Source organism: Oncorhynchus kisutch, unplaced genomic scaffold (genome assembly GCF_002021735.2).
Source record: "Oncorhynchus kisutch isolate 150728-3 unplaced genomic scaffold, Okis_V2 Okis03b-Okis08b_hom, whole genome shotgun sequence".
NCBI classification, from domain to species: Eukaryota; Metazoa; Chordata; class Actinopteri; order Salmoniformes; family Salmonidae; genus Oncorhynchus; species Oncorhynchus kisutch.
The window spans coordinates 18,849,140-18,869,251 of record NW_022261980.1 but is presented as its reverse complement, the minus strand read 5'-3'; the positions used below and the strand labels follow the sequence as shown (position 1 = coordinate 18,869,251).

General features: G+C 39.3%; 1 protein-coding gene across 9 annotated transcripts in view; it reads right to left on the bottom strand.

Moving 5' to 3' along the window:
- LOC109886185 (GATOR complex protein WDR59) overlaps positions 1-20,112 on the bottom strand; it is a 78,454-nt gene that overhangs the window by 41,491 nt on the left and 16,851 nt on the right. For all 9 annotated transcript variants that reach the window (XR_004206719.1, XR_004206718.1, XM_031812579.1 and 6 more), the window contains exon 8: positions 4,891-5,007. Coding sequence is in view for 7 of the 9 variants with exons in the window: in XM_031812579.1 (XP_031668439.1) it covers positions 4,891-5,007 (117 nt within the window). In the remaining 2 variants the exon portion in view is untranslated. The remainder of the gene's footprint in view (positions 1-4,890; positions 5,008-20,112) is intronic.

The window sequence follows — 20,112 nt, the reverse complement described above, 5'->3', positions numbered from 1 at the left end:
CTATTATACCTGAATACACTAGACGAGGTGGGATCTATTATACCTGAATATGAGGTGGGATCTATTATACCTGAATACACTAGACAAGGTGGGATCTATTATACCAGAATACACTAGACAAGGTGGGATCTATTATACCTGAATACACTAGACGAGGTGGGATCTATTATACCTGAATACACTAGACAAGGTGGGATCTATTATACCTGAATACACTAGACAAGGTGGGATCTATTATACCTGAATACACTAGACAAGGTGGGATCTATTAAACCTGAATACACTAGACGAGGTGGGATCTATTATACCTGAATACACTAGACAAGGTGGGATCTATTATACCTGAATACACTAGACGAGGTGGGATCTATTATACCTGAATACACTAGACAAGGTGGGATCTATTATACCTGAATACACTAGACAAGGTGGGATCTATTATACCTGAATACACTAGACAAGGTGGGATCTATTAAACCTGAATACACTAGACAAGGTGGGATCTATTATACCTGAATACGCTAGACAAGGTGGTATCTATTATACCTGAATACACTAGACAAGGTGGGATCTATTATACCTGAATACACTAGACAAGGTGGGATCTATTATACCTGAATATGAGGTGGGATCTATTATACCTGAATACACTAGACAAGGTGGGATCTATTATACCAGAATACACTAGACAAGGTGGGATCTATTATACCTGAATACACTAGACAAGGTTGGATCTATTATACCTGAATATGAGGTGGGATCTATTATACCTGAATACACTAGACAAGGTGGGATCTATTATACCTGAATACACTAGACAAGGTTGGATCTATTATACCTGAATACACTAGACAAGGTGGGATCTATTATACCTGAATACACTAGACAAGGTGGGATCTATTATACCTGAATACGAGGTGGGATCTATTATACCTGAATACGAGGTGGGATCTATTATACCTGAATACACTAGACAAGGTGGGATCTATTATACCTGAATACACTAGACAAGGTGGTATCTATTATACCTGAATACACTAGACAAGGTGGGATCTATTATACCTGAATACACTAGACAAGGTGGGATCTATTATACCTGAATACGCTAGACAAGGTGGGATCTATTATACCTGAATACACTAGACAAGGTGGGATCTATTATACCTGAATATGAGGTGGGATCTATTATACCTGAATACACTAGACAAGGTGGGATCTATTATACCTGAATACACTAGACAAGGTGGGATCTATTATACCTGAATACACTAGACAAGGTGGGATCTATTATACCAGAATACACTAGACAAGGTGGGATCTATTATACCAGAATACACTAGACAAGGTGGGATCTATTATACCTGAATACGAGGTGGGATCTATTATACCTGAATACACTAGACAAGGTGGGATCTATTATACCTGAATACGAGGTGGGATCTATTATACCTGAATACACTAGACAAGGTGGGATCTATTATACCTGAATACACTAGACAAGGTGGGATCTATTATACCTGAATACACTAGACAAGGTGGGATCTATTATACCTGAATATGCTAGACAAGGTTGGATCTATTATACCTGAATACACTAGACAAGGTGGGATCTATTATACCTGAATATGAGGTGGGATCTATTATACCTGAATACACTAGACAAGGTGGGATCTATTATACCTGAATACACTCGACAAGGTGGGATCTATTATACCTGAATACACTAGACAAGGTGGGATCTATTATACCAGAATACACTAGACAAGGTGGGATCTATTATACCAGAATACACTAGACAAGGTGGGATCTATTATACCTGAATACGAGGTGGGATCTATTATACCTGAATACACTAGACAAGGTGGGATCTATTATACCTGAATATGAGGTGGGATCTATTATACCTGAATACACTAGACAAGGTGGGATCTATTATACCAGAATACACTAGACAAGGTGGGATCTATTATACCTGAATACACTAGACAAGGTTGGATCTATTATACCTGAATATGAGGTGGGATCTATTATACCTGAATACACTAGACAAGGTGGGATCTATTATACCTGAATACACTAGACAAGGTTGGATCTATTATACCTGAATACACTAGACAAGGTGGGATCTATTATACCTGAATACACTAGACAAGGTGGGATCTATTATACCTGAATACGAGGTGGGATCTATTATACCTGAATACGAGGTGGGATCTATTATACCTGAATACACTAGACAAGGTGGGATCTATTATACCTGAATACACTAGACAAGGTGGTATCTATTATACCTGAATACACTAGACAAGGTGGGATCTATTATACCTGAATACACTAGACAAGGTGGGATCTATTATACCTGAATACGCTAGACAAGGTGGGATCTATTATACCTGAATACACTAGACAAGGTGGGATCTATTATACCTGAATATGAGGTGGGATCTATTATACCTGAATACACTAGACAAGGTGGGATCTATTATACCTGAATACACTAGACAAGGTGGGATCTATTATACCTGAATACACTAGACAAGGTGGGATCTATTATACCAGAATACACTAGACAAGGTGGGATCTATTATACCAGAATACACTAGACAAGGTGGGATCTATTATACCTGAATACGAGGTGGGATCTATTATACCTGAATACACTAGACAAGGTGGGATCTATTATACCTGAATACGAGGTGGGATCTATTATACCTGAATACACTAGACAAGGTGGGATCTATTATACCTGAATACACTAGACAAGGTGGGATCTATTATACCTGAATACACTAGACAAGGTGGGATCTATTATACCTGAATATGCTAGACAAGGTTGGATCTATTATACCTGAATACACTAGACAAGGTGGGATCTATTATACCTGAATATGAGGTGGGATCTATTATACCTGAATACACTAGACAAGGTGGGATCTATTATACCTGAATACACTCGACAAGGTGGGATCTATTATACCTGAATACACTAGACAAGGTGGGATCTATTATACCAGAATACACTAGACAAGGTGGGATCTATTATACCAGAATACACTAGACAAGGTGGGATCTATTATACCTGAATACGAGGTGGGATCTATTATACCTGAATACACTAGACAAGGTGGGATCTATTATACCTGAATACGAGGTGGGATCTATTATACCTGAATACACTAGACAAGGTGGGATCTATTATACCAGAATACACTAGACAAGGTGGGATCTATTATACCAGAATACACTAGACAAGGTGGGATCTATTATACCAGAATGCACTAGACAAGGTGGGATCTATTAAACCTGAATGCACTAGACAAGGTGGGATCTATTATACCAGAATACACTAGACAAGGTGGGATCTATTATACCTGAATACACTAGACAAGGTGGGATCTATTATACCAGAATACACTAGACAAGGTGGGATCTATTATACCTGAATACGAGGTGGGATCTATTGTACCTGAATACACTAGACAAGGTGGGATCTATTGTACCTGAATACACTAGACAAGGTGGGATCTATTGTACCTGAATACACTAGACAAGGTGGGATCTATTGTACCTGAATACACTAGACAAGGTGGGATCTATTATACCAGAATACACTAGACAAGGTGGGATCTATTAAACCTGAATACACTAGACAAGGTGGGATCTATTATACCTGAATACACTAGACAAGGTGGGATCTATTATACCTGAATACACTAGACAAGGTGGGATCTATTATACCTGAATACACTAGACAAGGTGGGATCTATTATACCCTGAATACACTAGACAAGGTGGGATCTATTAAACCTGAATACACTAGACAAGGTGGGATCTATTAAACCTGAATACACTAGACAAGGTGGGATCTATTATACCTGAATACACTAGACAAGGTGGGATCTATTATACCCTGAATACACTAGACAAGGTGGGATCTATTAAACCTGAATACACTAGACAAGGTGGGATCTATTAAACCTGAATACACTAGACAAGGTGGGATCTATTAAACCTGAATACACTAGACAAGGTGGGATCTATTATACCTGAATACACTAGACAAGGTGGGATCTATTAAACCTGAATACACTAGACAAGGTGGGATCTATTATACCTGAATACACTAGACAAGGTGGGATCTATTAAACCTGAATACACTAGACAAGGTGGGATCTATTATACCTGAATACACTAGACAAGGTGGGATCTATTAAACCTGAATACACTAGACAAGGTGGGATCTATTATACCCTGAATACACTAGACAAGGTGGGATCTATTATACCCTGAATACACTAGACAAGGTGGGATCTATTATACCCTGAATACACTAGACAAGGTGGGATCTATTATACCTGAATACACTAGACAAGGTGGGATCTATTATACCTGAATACACTAGACAAGGTGGGATCTATTATACCTGAATACACTAGACAAGGTGGGATCTATTAAACCTGAATACACTAGACAAGGTGGGATCTATTAAACCCTGAATACACTAGACAAGGTGGGATCTATTATACCCTGAATACACTAGACAAGGTGGGATCTATTAAACCTGAATACACTAGACAAGGTGGTATCTAAAACTAGCTTGTGTCACGTTTCTTTTGTCTTAGCATGCCTCAATTATATATTTTTTTCCTTAATAGAATAATTTTTATCCTCTTTGACTGTGCATTTTCTGCAGTTCTTACTTCCGCCACTAGGGGTATTCCTGGGGGTCTGTACATCGACTGTTGTTGTACTTTCCAGTTAGCTGGCAGTTCTCAGCTGTTAGCAGCAAATGGCTAGCAGTTGATTATTTGCGCTAGAAAAAAGATGTTTGACCATTTGAGTCATTACTGAATGTAGCTATGACGTTCTGGGGAAAGATAGGTAATTCACCCTGACGGAGTTGTCCTGACTGGACGTGGCCAGGATGTATTCGTTGTCAGGGTGCCAGTCCAGACCGTGGATCTTAGACAGGTGAGCTGCAACGTACTCCACAGCTGTGTTGGGTTTCTGGGAAATAGATACACAGGACCATCAGGCACAAACCAAGACACGGGGCACTCACTGAACATGATACAGGACCATCAGGCACAAACCATGACACAGGGACACTCACTGAACATGACAAATCAAATCAAATCAAATTTATTTATATAGCCCTTCGTACATCAGCTGATATCTCAAAGTGCTGTACAGAAACCCAGCCTAAAACCCCAAACAGCAAGCAATGCAGGTGGAGAAGCACGGTGGCTAGGAAAAACTCCCTAGAAAGGCCAATACCTAGGAAGAAACCTAGAGAGGAACCAGGCTATGTGGGGTGGCCAGTCCTCTTCTGGCTGTGCCGGGTGGAGATTATAACAGAACATGGTCAAGATGTTCAATGTTCATAAATGACCAGCATGGTCGAATAATAATAAGGCAGAACAGTTGAAACTAGAGCAGCAGCACAGTCAGGTGGAAGTTGAAACTGGAGCAGCAGCATGGCCAGGTAGACACAGGGACACTCACTGAACATGATACAGGGACACTCACTGAACATGATACAGGGACACTCACTGAACATGATACAGGGACACTCACTGAACATGATACAGGGACACTCACTGAACATGATACAGGGACACTCACTGAACATGATACAGGGACACTCACTGAACATGATACAGGGACACTCACTGAACATGATACAGGGACACTCACTGAACATGATACAGGGACACTCACTGAACATGATACAGGGACACTCACTGAACATGATACAGGGACACTCACTGAACATGATACAGGGACACTCAACTCACTGAACATGATACAGGGACACTCACTGAACATGATACAGGACACTCACTGAACATGATACAGGACACAGGGCACCTACACAGGTTATAATGTAGTACTGACCCTACACAGGTTATAATGTAGTACTGACAGGTTATAATGTAGTACTGACAGGTTATAATGTAGTACTGACAGGTTATAATGTAGTACTGACAGGTTATAATGTAGTACTGACAGGTTATAATGTAGTACTGACAGGTTATAATATAGTACTGACAGGTTATAATATAGTACTGACAGGTTTATAATGCAGTACTGACCCTACACAGGTTATAATGTAGTACTGACCCTACACAGGTTATAATGTAGTACTGACCCTACACAGGTTATAATGTAGTACTGACAGGTTATAATGTAGTACTGACAGGTTATAATGTAGTACTGACAGGTTATAATGTAGTACTGACAGGTTATAATGTAGTACTGACAGGTTATAATGTAGTACTGACAGGTTATAATGTAGTACTGACAGGTTATAATGTAGTACTGACAGGTTATAATCTAGTACTGACAGGTTATAATCTAGTACTGACAGGTTATAATGCAGTACTGACCCTACACAGGTTATAATGTAGTACTGACCCTACACAGGTTATAATGTAGTACTGACAGGTTATAATGTAGTACTGACAGGTTATAATGTAGTACTGACCCTACACAGGTTATAATGTAGTACTGACAGGTTATAATGTAGCACAGACCCTACACAGGTTATAATGTAGTACTGACAGGTTATAATGTAGTACTGACAGGTTATAATGTAGTACTGACAGGTTATAATGTAGTAATGACCCTACACAGGTTATAATGTAGTACTGACAGGTTATAATGTAGTACTGACAGGTTATAATGTAGTAATGACCCTACACAGGTTATAATGTAGTACTGACAGGTTATAATGTAGTACTGACAGATTATAATGTAGTACTGACCCTACACAGGTTATAATGTAGTACTGACCCTACACAGGTTATAATGTAGTACTGACAGGTTATAATGTAGTACTGACAGGTTATAATGTAGTACTGACAGGTTATAATGTAGTACTGACAGGTTATAATGCAGTACTGACCCTACACAGGTTATAATATAGTACTGACAGGTTATAATGTAGTACTGACCCTACACAGGTTATAATGTGGTAATAATGCAGTACTGACCCTACACAGGTTATAATGTGGTAATAATGTAGTACTGACCCTACACAGGTTATAATGTAGTACTGACAGGTTATAATGTAGTACTGACCCTACACAGGTTATAATGTAGTACTGACAGGTTATAATGTAGTACTGACAGGTTATAATGTAGTACTGACCCTACACAGGTTATAATGTAGTACTGACAGGTTATAATATAGTACTGACCCTACACAGGTTATAATGTAGTACTGACAGGTTATAATATAGTACTGACCCTACACAGGTTATAATGTAGTACTGACAGGTTATAATGTAGTACTGACAGGTTATAATGCAGTACTGACCCTACACAGGTTATAATGTAGTACTGACCCTACACAGGTTATAATGTAGTACTGACAGGTTATAATGTAGTACTGACAGGTTATAATGTAGTACTGACCCTACACAGGTTATAATGTAGTACTGACAGGTTATAATGTAGTACTGACCCTACACAGGTTATAATGTAGTACTGACAGGTTATAATATAGTACTGACCCTACACAGGTTATAATGTAGTACGGACAGGTTATAATGTAGTACTGACAGGTTATAATGTAGTACTGACAGGTTATAATATAGTACTGACAGGTTATAATGCAGTACTGACCCTACACAGGTTATAATGTAGTACTGACCCTACACAGGTTATAATGTAGTACTGACCCTACACAGGTTATAATGTAGTACTGACAGGTTATAATGTAGTACTGACCCTACACAGGTTATAATGTAGTACTGACAGGTTATACTGTAGTACTGACCCTACACAGGTTATACTGTAGTACCGACCCTACACAGGTTATAATGTAGTACTGACAGGTTATAATGTAGTACTGACCCTACACAGGTTATAATGTAGTACTGACAGGTTATAATGTAGTACTGACAGGTTATGTAGTACTGACAGGTTATAATATAGTACTGACAGGTTATAATGTAGTACTGACCCTACACAGGTTATAATGTAGTACTGACAGGTTATAATGTAGTACTGACAGGTTATAATGTAGTACTGACCCTACACAGGTTATAATGTAGTACTGACAGGTTATAATGTAGTACTGACCCTACACAGGTTATAATGTAGTACTGACAGGTTATAATGCAGTACTGACCCTACACAGGTTATAATATAGTACTGACAGGTTATAATGTAGTACCCGACCCTACACAGGTTATAATGTAGTACTGACAGGTTATAATGTAGTACTGACAGGTTATAATGTAGTACTGACCCTACACAGGTTATAATATAGTACTGACAGGTTATAATGTAGTACTGACAGGTTATAATGTAGTACTGACCCTACACAGGTTATAATGTAGTACTGACAGGTTATGATGTAGTACTGACCGTACACAGGTTATAATATAGTACTGACAGGTTATAATGTAGTACTGACAGGTTATAATGTAGTAATGACCCTACACAGGTTATAATGTAGTACTGACATGTTATAATGTAGTACTGACAGGTTATAATGTAGTACTGACAGGTTATAATGTAGTACTGACCCTACACAGGTTATAATGTAGTACTGACAGGTTATAACGTAGTACTGCCAGGTTATAATATAGTACTGACAGGTTATAATGTAGTAGTGACCCTACACAGGTTATAATGTAGTACTGACCCTACACAGGATATAATATAGTACTGACAGGTTATAATGTAGTACTGACAGGTTATAATGTAGTACTGACCCTACACAGGTTATAATATAGTACTGACAGGTTATAATGTAGTACTGACCCTACACAGGTTATAATGTAGTACTGACCCTACACAGGTTATAATGTAGTACTGACAGGTTATAATGTAGTACTGACCCTACACAGGTTATAATGTAGTACTGACAGGTTATAATGTAGTACTGACAGGTTATAATGTAGTACTGACAGGTTATAATGTAGTACTGACAGGTTATAATGTAGTACTGACCCTACACAGGTTATAATGTAGTACTGACAGGTTATAATGTAGTACTGACCCTACACAGGTTATAATGTAGTACTGACAGGTTATAATGTAGTACTGACAGGTTATAATGTAGTACTGACAGGTTATAATGTAGTACTGACAGGTTATAATGTAGTACTGATAGGTTATAATGTAGTACTGACAGGTTATAATGTAGTACTGACAGGTTATAATGTAGTACTGACAGGTTATAATGTAGTACTGACAGGTTATAATGTAGTACTGACAGGTTATAATGTAGTACTGACAGGTTATAATATAGTACTGACAGGTTATAATGCAGTACTGACCCTACACAGGTTATAATGTAGTACTGACCCTACACAGGTTATAATGTAGTACTGACCCTACACAGGTTATAATGTAGTACTGACAGGTTATAATGTAGTACTGACCCTACACAGGTTATACTGTAGTACTGACCCTACACAGGTTATACTGTAGTACCGACCCTACACAGGTTATAATGTAGTACTGACAGGTTATAATGTAGTACTGACCCTACACAGGTTATAATGTAGTACTGACAGGTTATAATGTAGTACTGACAGGTTATAATGTAGTACTGACAGGTTATAATGTAGTACTGACCCTACACAGGTTATAATGTAGTACTGAGAGGTTATAATGTAGTACTGACCCTACACAGGTTATAATGTAGTACTGACAGGTTATAATGCAGTACTGACCCTACACAGGTTATAATATAGTACTGACAGGTTTTAATGTAGTACTGACCCTACACAGGTTATAATGTAGTACTGAGAGGTTATAATGTAGTACTGACAGGTTATAATGTAGTACTGACCCTACACAGGTTATAATATAGTACTGACAGGTTATAATGTAGTACTGACAGGTTATGATGTAGTACTGACCCTACACAGGTTATAATATAGTACTGACAGGTTATAATGTAGTACTGACAGGTTATAATGTAGTACTGACAGGTTATAATGTAGTACTGACAGGTTATAATGTAGTACTGACCCTACACAGGTTATAATGTAGTACTGACAGGTTATGATGTAGTACTGACCCTACACAGGTTATAATGTAGTACTGACAGGTTATAATGTAGTACTGACCCTACACAGGTTATAATGTAGTACTGACAGGTTATAATGTAGTACTGACAGGTTATAATGTAGTACTGACAGGTTATAATGTAGTACTGACAGGTTATAATGTAGTACTGACAGGTTATAATGTAGTACTGACAGGTTATAATGTAGTACTGACCCTACACAGGTTATAATGTAGTACTGACAGGTTATAATGTAGTACTGACAGGTTATAATGTAGTACTGACAGGTTATAATGTAGTACTGACCCTACACAGGTTATAATATAGTACTGACAGGTTATAATGTAGTACTGACAGGTTATGATGTAGTACTGACCCTACACAGGTTATAATATAGTACTGACAGGTTATAATGTAGTACTGACAGGTTATAATGTAGTACTGACAGGTTATAATGTAGTACTGACAGGTTATAATGTAGTACTGACCCTACACAGGTTATAATGTAGTACTGACAGGTTATGATGTAGTACTGACCCTACACAGGTTATAATGTAGTACTGACAGGTTATAATGTAGTACTGACCCTACACAGGTTATAATGTAGTACTGACAGGTTATAATGTAGTACTGACAGGTTATAATGTAGTACTGACAGGTTATAATGTAGTACTGACAGGTTATAATGTAGTACTGACAGGTTATAATGTAGTACTGACAGGTTATAATGTAGTACTGACCCTACACAGGTTATAATGTAGTACTGACCCTACACAGGTTATAATGTAGTACTGACAGGTTATAATGTAGTACTGACAGGTTATAATGTAGTACTGACAGGTTATAATGTAGTACTGACCCTACACAGGTTATAATGTAGTACTGACAGGTTATAATGTAGTACTGACAGGTTATAATGTAGTACTGACAGGTTATAATGTAGTACTGACAGGTTATAATGTAGTACTGACAGGTTATAATGTAGTACTGACAGGTTATAATGTAGTACTGACAGGTTATAATGCAGTACTGACCCTACACAGGTTATAATGTAGTACTGACCCTACACAGGTTATAATGTAGTACTGACAGGTTATAATGTAGTACTGACCCTACACAGGTTATACTGTAGTACTGACCCTACACAGGTTATACTGTAGTACCGACCCTACACAGGTTATAATGTAGTACTGACCCTACACAGGTTATAATGTAGTACTGACCCTACACAGGTTATAATGTAGTACTGACAGGTTATAATGTAGTACTGACAGGTTATAATGTAGTACTGACAGGTTATAATGTAGTACTGACAGGTTATAATGTAGTACTGACCCTACACAGGTTATAATGTAGTACTGACAGGTTATAATGTAGTACTGACCCTACACAGGTTATAATGTAGTACTGACAGGTTATAATGCAGTACTGACCCTACACAGGTTATAATATAGTACTGACAGGTTATAATGTAGTACTGACCCTACACAGGTTATAATGTAGTACTGACAGGTTATAATGTAGTACTGACAGGTTATAATGTAGTACTGACCCTACACAGGTTATAATATAGTACTGACAGGTTATAATGTAGTACTGACAGGTTATGATGTAGTACTGACCCTACACAGGTTATAATATAGTACTGACAGGTTATAATGTAGTACTGACAGGTTATAATGTAGTACTGACAGGTTATAATGTAGTACTGACCCTACACAGGTTATAATGTAGTACTGACAGGTTATAATGTAGTACTGACAGGTTATAATGTAGTACTGACCCTACACAGGTTATAATATAGTACTGACAGGTTATAATGTAGTACTGACAGGTTATGATGTAGTACTGACCCTACACAGGTTATAATATAGTACTGACAGGTTATAATGTAGTACTGACAGGTTATAATGTAGTACTGACAGGTTATAATGTAGTACTGACAGGTTATAATGTAGTACTGACCCTACACAGGTTATAATGTAGTACTGACAGGTTATGATGTAGTACTGACCCTACACAGGTTATAATGTAGTACTGACAGGTTATAATGTAGTACTGACAGGTTATAATGTAGTACTGACCCTACACAGGTTATAATGTAGTACTGACAGGTTATAATGTAGTACTGACAGGTTATAATGTAGTACTGACAGGTTATAATGTAGTACTGACCCTACACAGGTTATAATGTAGTACTGAGAGGTTATAATGTAGTACTGACAGGTTATAATGTAGTACTGACAGGTTATAATGTAGTACTGACCCTACACAGGTTATAATATAGTACTGACAGGTTATAATGTAGTACTGACAGGTTATGATGTAGTACTGACCCTACACAGGTTATAATATAGTACTGACAGGTTATAATGTAGTACTGACAGGTTATAATGTAGTACTGACAGGTTATAATGTAGTACTGACCCTACACAGGTTATAATGTAGTACTGACAGGTTATAATGTAGTACTGACAGGTTATAACGTAGTACTGACCCTACACAGGTTATAATATAGTACTGACAGGTTATAATGTAGTACTGACAGGTTATGATGTAGTACTGACCCTACACAGGTTATAATATAGTACTGACAGGTTATAATGTAGTACTGACAGGTTATAATGTAGTACTGACAGGTTATAATGTAGTACTGACAGGTTATAATGTAGTACTGACCCTACACAGGTTATAATGTAGTACTGACAGGTTATGATGTAGTACTGACCCTACACAGGTTAATGTAGTACTGACAGGTTATAATGTAGTACTGACAGGTTATAATGTAGTACTGACCCTACACAGGTTATAATGTAGTACTGACAGGTTATAATGTAGTACTGACAGGTTATAATGTAGTACTGACAGGTTATAATGTAGTACTGACCCTACACAGGTTATAATGTAGTACTGAGAGGTTATAATGTAGTACTGACAGGTTATAATGTAGTACTGACAGGTTATAATGTAGTACTGACCCTACACAGGTTATAATGTAGTACTGACAGGTTATAATGTAGTACTGACAGGTTATAATATAGTACTGACAGGTTATAATGCAGTACTGACCCTACACAGGTTATAATGTAGTACTGACCCTACACAGGTTATAATGTAGTACTGACAGGTTATAATGTAGTACTGACCCTACACAGGTTATAATGTAGTACTGACAGGTTATGATGTAGTACTGACCCTACACAGGTTATAATATAGTACTGACAGGTTATAATGTAGTACTGACAGGTTATAATGTAGTACTGACAGGTTATAATGTAGTACTGACCCTACACAGGTTATAATGTAGTACTGACCCTACACAGGTTATAATGTAGTACTGACAGGTTATAATGTAGTAATGACCCTACACAGGTTATAATGTAGTACTGACAGGTTATAATGTAGTACTGACCCTACACAGGTTATAATGTAGTACTGACAGGTTATAATGTAGTACTGACAGGTTATAACGTAGTACTGACAGGTTATAATGTAGTACTGACCCTACACAGGTTATAATGTAGTACTGACAGGTTATAATGTAGTACTGACAGGTTATAATGTAGTAATGACCCTATTTATTTATTTATTTATTTTTTATTTTACCTTTATTTAACCAGGTAGGCAAGTTGAGAACAAGTTCTCATTTACAATTGCGACCTGGCCAAGATAAAGCAAAGCAGTTCGACAGATAAAACGACACAGAGTTACACATGGAGTAAAAACAAACATACAGTCAATAATGCAGTATAAACAAGTCTATATACAATGTGAGCAAATGAGGTGAGAAGGGAGGTAAAGGCAAAAAAAGGCCATGATGGCAAAGTAAATACAATATAGCAAGTAAAATACTGGAATGGTAGTTTTGCAATGGAAGAATGTGCAAAGTAGAAATAAAAAAATAATGGGGTGCAAAGGAGCAAAATAAATAAATAAATAAAAATTAAATACAGTTGGGAAAGAGGTAGTTGTTTGGGCTAAATTTTAGGTGGGCTATGTACAGGTGCAGTAATCTGTGAGCTGCTCTGACAGTTGGTGCTTAAAGCTAGTGAGGGAGATAAGTGTTTCCAGTTTCAGAGATTTTTGTAGTTCGTTCCAGTCATTGGCAGCAGAGAACTGGAAGGAGAGGCGGCCAAAGAAAGAATTGGTCTTGGGGGTGACTAGAGAGATATACCTGCTGGAGCGTGTGCTACAGGTGGGAGATGCTATGGTGACCAGCGAGCTGAGATAAGGGGGGACTTTACCTAGCAGGGTCTTGTAGATGACATGGAGCCAGTGGGTTTGGCGACGAGTATGAAGCGAGGGCCAGCCAACGAGAGCGTACAGGTCGCAATGGTGGGTAGTATATGGGGCTTTGGTGATAAAACGGATTGCACTGTGATAGACTGCATCCAATTTGTTGAGTAGGGTATTGGAGGCTATTTTGTAAATGACATCGCCAAAGTCGAGGATTGGTAGGATGGTCAGTTTTACAAGGGTATGTTTGGCAGCATGAGTGAAGGATGCTTTGTTGCGAAATAGGAAGCCAATTCTAGATTTAACTTTGGATTGGAGATGTTTGATATGGGTCTGGAAGGAGAGTTTACAGTCTAACCAGACACCTAAGTATTTGTAGTTGTCCACGTATTCTAAGTCAGAGCCGTCCAGAGTAGTGATGTTGGACAGGCGGGTAGGTGCAGGTAGCGATCGGTTGAAGAGCATGCATTTAGTTTTACTTGTATTTAAGAGCAATTGGAGGCCACGGAAGGAGAGTTGTATGGCATTGAAGCTTGCCTGGAGGGTTGTTAACACAGTGTCCAAAGAAGGGCCGGAAGTATACAGAATGGTGTCGTCTGCGTAGAGGTGGATCAGGGACTCACCAGCAGCAAGAGCGACCTCATTGATGTATACAGAGAAGAGAGTCGGTCCAAGAATTGAACCCTGTGGCACCCCCATAGAGACTGCCAGAGGTCCGGACAGCAGACCCTCCGACTTGACACACTGAACTCTATCAGAGAAGTAGTTGGTGAACCAGGCGAGGCAATCATTTGAGAAACCAAGGCTGTCGAGTCTGCCGATGAGGATATGGTGATTGACAGAGTCGAAAGCCTTGGCCAGATCAATGAATACGGCTGCACAGTAATGTTTCTTATCGATGGCGGTTAAGATATCGTTTAGGACCTTGAGCGTGGCTGAGGTGCACCCATGACCAGCTCTGAAACCAGATTGCATAGCAGAGAAGGTATGGTGAGATTCGAAATGGTCGGTAATCTGTTTGTTGACTTGGCTTTCGAAGACCTTAGAAAGGCACGGTAGGATAGATATAGGTCTGTAGCAGTTTGGGTCAAGAGTGTCCCCCCCTTTGAAGAGGGGGATGACCGCAGCTGCTTTCCAATCTTTGGGAATCTCAGACGACACGAAAGAGAGGTTGAACAGGCTAGTAATAGGGGTGGCAACAATTTCGGCAGATAATTTTAGAAAGAAAGGGTCCAGATTGTCTAGCCCGGCTGATTTGTAGGGGTCCAGATTTTGCAGCTCTTTCAGAACATCAGCTGAATGGATTTGGGAGAAGGAGAAATGGGGAAGGCTTGGGCGAGTTGCTGTTGGGGGTGCAGTGCTGTTGTCCGGGTAGGAGTAGCCAGGTGGAAAGCATGGCCAGCCGTAGAAAAATGCTTATTGAAATTCTCAATTATGGTGGATTTATCAGTGGTGACAGTGTTTCCTATCTTCAGTGCAGTGGGCAGCTGGGAGGAGGTGTTCTTATTCTCCATGGACTTTACAGTGTCCCAGAACTTTTTTGAGTTAGTGTTGCAGGAAGCAAATTTCTGCTTGAAAAAGCTAGCCTTGGCTTTTCTAACTGCCTGTGTATAATGATTTCTAGCTTCCCTGAACAGCTGCATATCACGGGGGCTGTTCGATGCTAATGCAGAACGCCATAGGATGTTTTTGTGTTGGTTAAGGGCAGTCAGGTCTGGGGAGAACCAAGGGCTATATCTGTTCCTGGTTCTAAATTTCTTGAATGGGGCATGTTTATTTAAGATGGTTAGGAAGGCATTTTTAAAAAATATCCAGGCATCCTCTACTGACGGGATGAGATCAATATCCTTCCAGGATACCCCGGCCAGGTCGATTAGAAAGGCCTGCTCGCAGAAGTGTTTCAGGGAGCGTTTTACAGTGATGAGTGGAGGTCGTTTGACCGCTGACCCATTACGGATGCAGGCAATGAGGCAGTGATCGCTGAGATCTTGGTTGAAGACAGCAGAGGTGTATTTAGAGGGGAAGTTGGTTAGGATGATATCTATGAGGGTGCCCGTGTTTAAGGTTTTGGGGAGGTACCTGGTAGGTTCATTGATTATTTGTGTGAGATTGAGGGCATCAAGTTTAGATTGTAGGATGGCTGGGGTGTTAAGCATGTTCCAGTTTAGGTCGCCTAGCAGCACGAACTCTGAAGATAGATGGGGGGCAATCAGTTCACATATGGTGTCCAGAGCACAGCTGGGGGCAGAGGGTGGTCTATAGCAGGCGGCAACGGTGAGAGACTTGTTTTTAGAGAGGTGGATTTTTAAAAGTAGAAGTTCAAATTGTTTGGGTACAGACCTGGATAGTAGGACAGAACTCTGCAGGCTATCTTTGCAGTAGATTGCAACACCGCCCCCTTTGGCAGTTCTATCTTGTCTGAAAATGTTGTAGTTTGGAATTAAAACTTCAGAATTTTTGGTGGTCTTCCTAAGCCAGGATTCAGACACAGCTAGAACATCCGGGTTGGCAGAGTGTGCTAAAGCAGTGAATAGAACAAACTTAGGGAGGAGGCTTCTAATGTTAACATGCATGAAACCAAGGCTATTACGGTTACAGAAGTCGTCAAAAGAGAGCGCCTGGGGAATAGGAGTGGAGCTAGGCACTGCAGGGCCTGGATTCACCTCTACATCGCCAGAGGAACATAGGAGGAGTAGAATAAGGGTACGGCTAAAAGCTATGAGAATTGGTCGTCTAGAACGTCTGGAACATAGAGTAAAAGGAGGTTTCTGGGGGCGATAAAATAGCATCAAGGTATAATGTACAGACAAATGTATGGCAGGATGTGAATACAGTGGAGGTAAACCTAGGTATTGAGTGATGAAGAGAGAGATATTGTCTCTAGAAACATCGTTGAAACCAGGAGATGTCATTGCATGTGTGGGTGGTGGAACTAATAGGTTGGATAAGGTATAGTGAGCAGGACTAGAGGCTCTACAGTGAAATAAGCCAATAAACACTAACCAGAACAGAAATGGACAAGACATATTGACATTAAGGATAGGCATGCTTAGTCGAGTGATCAAAAGGGTCCGGTGAGTGGAGAGGTTGGTTGGTGATTTAGACAGCTAGCCAGGGCATCGGTAGCAAGCTAGCATAGGATGGAGGTCTGTTAGCCACCCCTTACGTTCCGTCAGTAGATTAGTGGGGTTCCGTGTGGTAGAGGGGATTAATCCAAATCACACAAACAACAACAAAAATAAAAACAATAGATATAGTTATAGAGGCCCAAGAAGAAAATATAATAATAATAATTTAAAAAATAATTTAAAAAAAATAATAATAAAAAATTGTCCGATTGTCTATTCAGATAGCAGCCGGTAAGACAGCTAACGGTTAGCAGGCCGCAGATGGGCGTTCAGGTAACGTCGCGACGGAGGAGCCGGCCGAATAACTCCTTCGGGTAGATAACGTCGGCAGTCCAGTTGTGAAGGCCCGGTGGGGCTCCGCGAAGGCAGTAAAACGGGTCCGGATAGGTGACTGCAGCCCAGGTGTGATTGATGGAACTCAGGAGTGATTGACGGAGCTTGCTAGCTCCGATGGTCACACGGATAGCAGCTAGCTAGCTGTGAGATCCGGGTATGAATGTCCAGGGACATGGAGAGAAAAATTGGTCCGGTATGTTCCGTTCCGAGCCGCGCTGCGCCGTACAGAACTGGCGATAGATTTTCGAGCTAAAGGATAGCTGATGACCACAAAACGATTTGCCAGTAAAGGAGCTAACTAGCTTCTGAACTAGCTTCTGGATTAGCTTCTGGCTAGTTTCAGGCTAGCTTCTTGGAGTTTCTGGCTAGCTTCTTGGAGGATTACAGATCTGAGGTAAATAATACTTTTTTATAAATATACATTGGTGAGGCGGGTTGCAGGAGAGTGTTTTGAAGATGAGTTGATGGAAAATAAAAATAAAATGTATGTGAAAAAGTTGTAAATATATATATATACAGGACACGACAAGACGAGGACAAAAGACGTCTGAACTGCTATGCCACCTTGGAGACTTATAATGTAGTACTGACAGGTTATAATGTAGTACTGACCCTACACAGGTTATAATGTAGTACTGACAGGTTATAATGTAGTACTGACCCTACACAGGTTATAATGTAGTACTGACAGGTTATAATGTAGTAATGACCCTACACAGGTTATAATGTAGCACTGACAGGTTATGATGTAGTACTGACAGGTTATGATGTAGTACTGACCCTACACAGGTTATAATGTAGTACTGACAGGTTATAATGTAGTACTGACAGGTTATAATGTAGTACTGACCCTACACAGGTTATAATGTAGTACTGACAGGTTATAATGTAGTACTGACAGGTTATAATGTAGTACTGACAGGTTATAATGTAGTACTGACCCTACACAGGTTATAATGTAGTACTGACAGGTTATAATGTAGTACTGACAGGTTATAACGTAGTACTGACAGGTTATAATGTAGTACTGACCCTACACAGGTTATAATGTAGTACTGACAGGTTATAATGTAGTAATGACCCTACACAGGTTATAATGTAGTACTGACAGGTTATAATGTAGTAATGACCCTACACAGGTTATAATGTAGCACTGACAGGTTATGATGTAGTACTGACAGGTTATAATGTAGTAATGACCCTACACAGGTTATAATGTAGTACTGACAGGTTATAATGTAGTACTGACCCTACACAGGTTATAATGTAGTACTGACCCTACACAGGTTATAATGTAGTACTGACCCTACACAGGTTATAATGCAGTACTGACAGGTTATAATGTAGAACTGACAGGTTATAATGTAGTACTGACCCTACACAGGTTATAATGTAGTACTGACAGGTTATAATGTAGTACTGACAGGTTATAATGTAGTACTGACCCTACACAGGTTATAATGTAGTACTGACAGGTTATAATGTAGTACTGACCCTACACAGGTTATAATGTAGTACTGACCCTACACAGGTTATAATGTAGTACTGACCCTACACAGGTTATAATGTAGTACTGACAGGTTATAATGTAGTACTGACAGGTTATAATGTAGTACTGACCCTACACAGGTTATAATGTGGTACTGACACTACACAGGTTATAATGTAGTACTGACAGGTTATAATGTAGTACTGACAGGTTATAATGTAGTACTGACCCTACACAGGTTATAATGTGGTACTGACCCTACACAGGTTATAATGTAGTACTGACAGGTTATAATGTAGTACTGACAGGTTATAATGTAGTAATGACCCTACACAGGTTATAATGTAGTACTGACAGGTTATAATGTAGTACTGACAGGTTATAATGTAGTACTGACCCTACACAGGTTATAATGTAGTACTGACAGGTTATAATGTAGTACTGACCCTACACAGGTTATAATGTAGTACTGACAGGTTATAATGTAGTACTGACCCTACACAGGTTATAATGTAGTAATGACCCTACACAGGTTATAATGTAGTACTGACAGGTTATAATGTAGTACTGACAGGTTATAATGTAGTACTGACAGGTTATAATGTAGTACTGACCCTACACAGGTTATAATGTAGTACTGACAGGTTATAATGTAGTACTGACCCTACACAGGTTATAATGTAGTACTGACAGGTTATAATGTAGTACTGACAGGTTATAATGTAGTACTGACAGGTTATAATGTAGTACTGACAGGTTATAATGTAGTACTGACCCTACACAGGTTATAATGCAGTACTGACCCTACACAGGTTATAATGTAGTACTGACAGGTTATAATGTGGTAATAATGCAGTATTGACCCTACACAGGTTATAATGTAGTACTGGCAG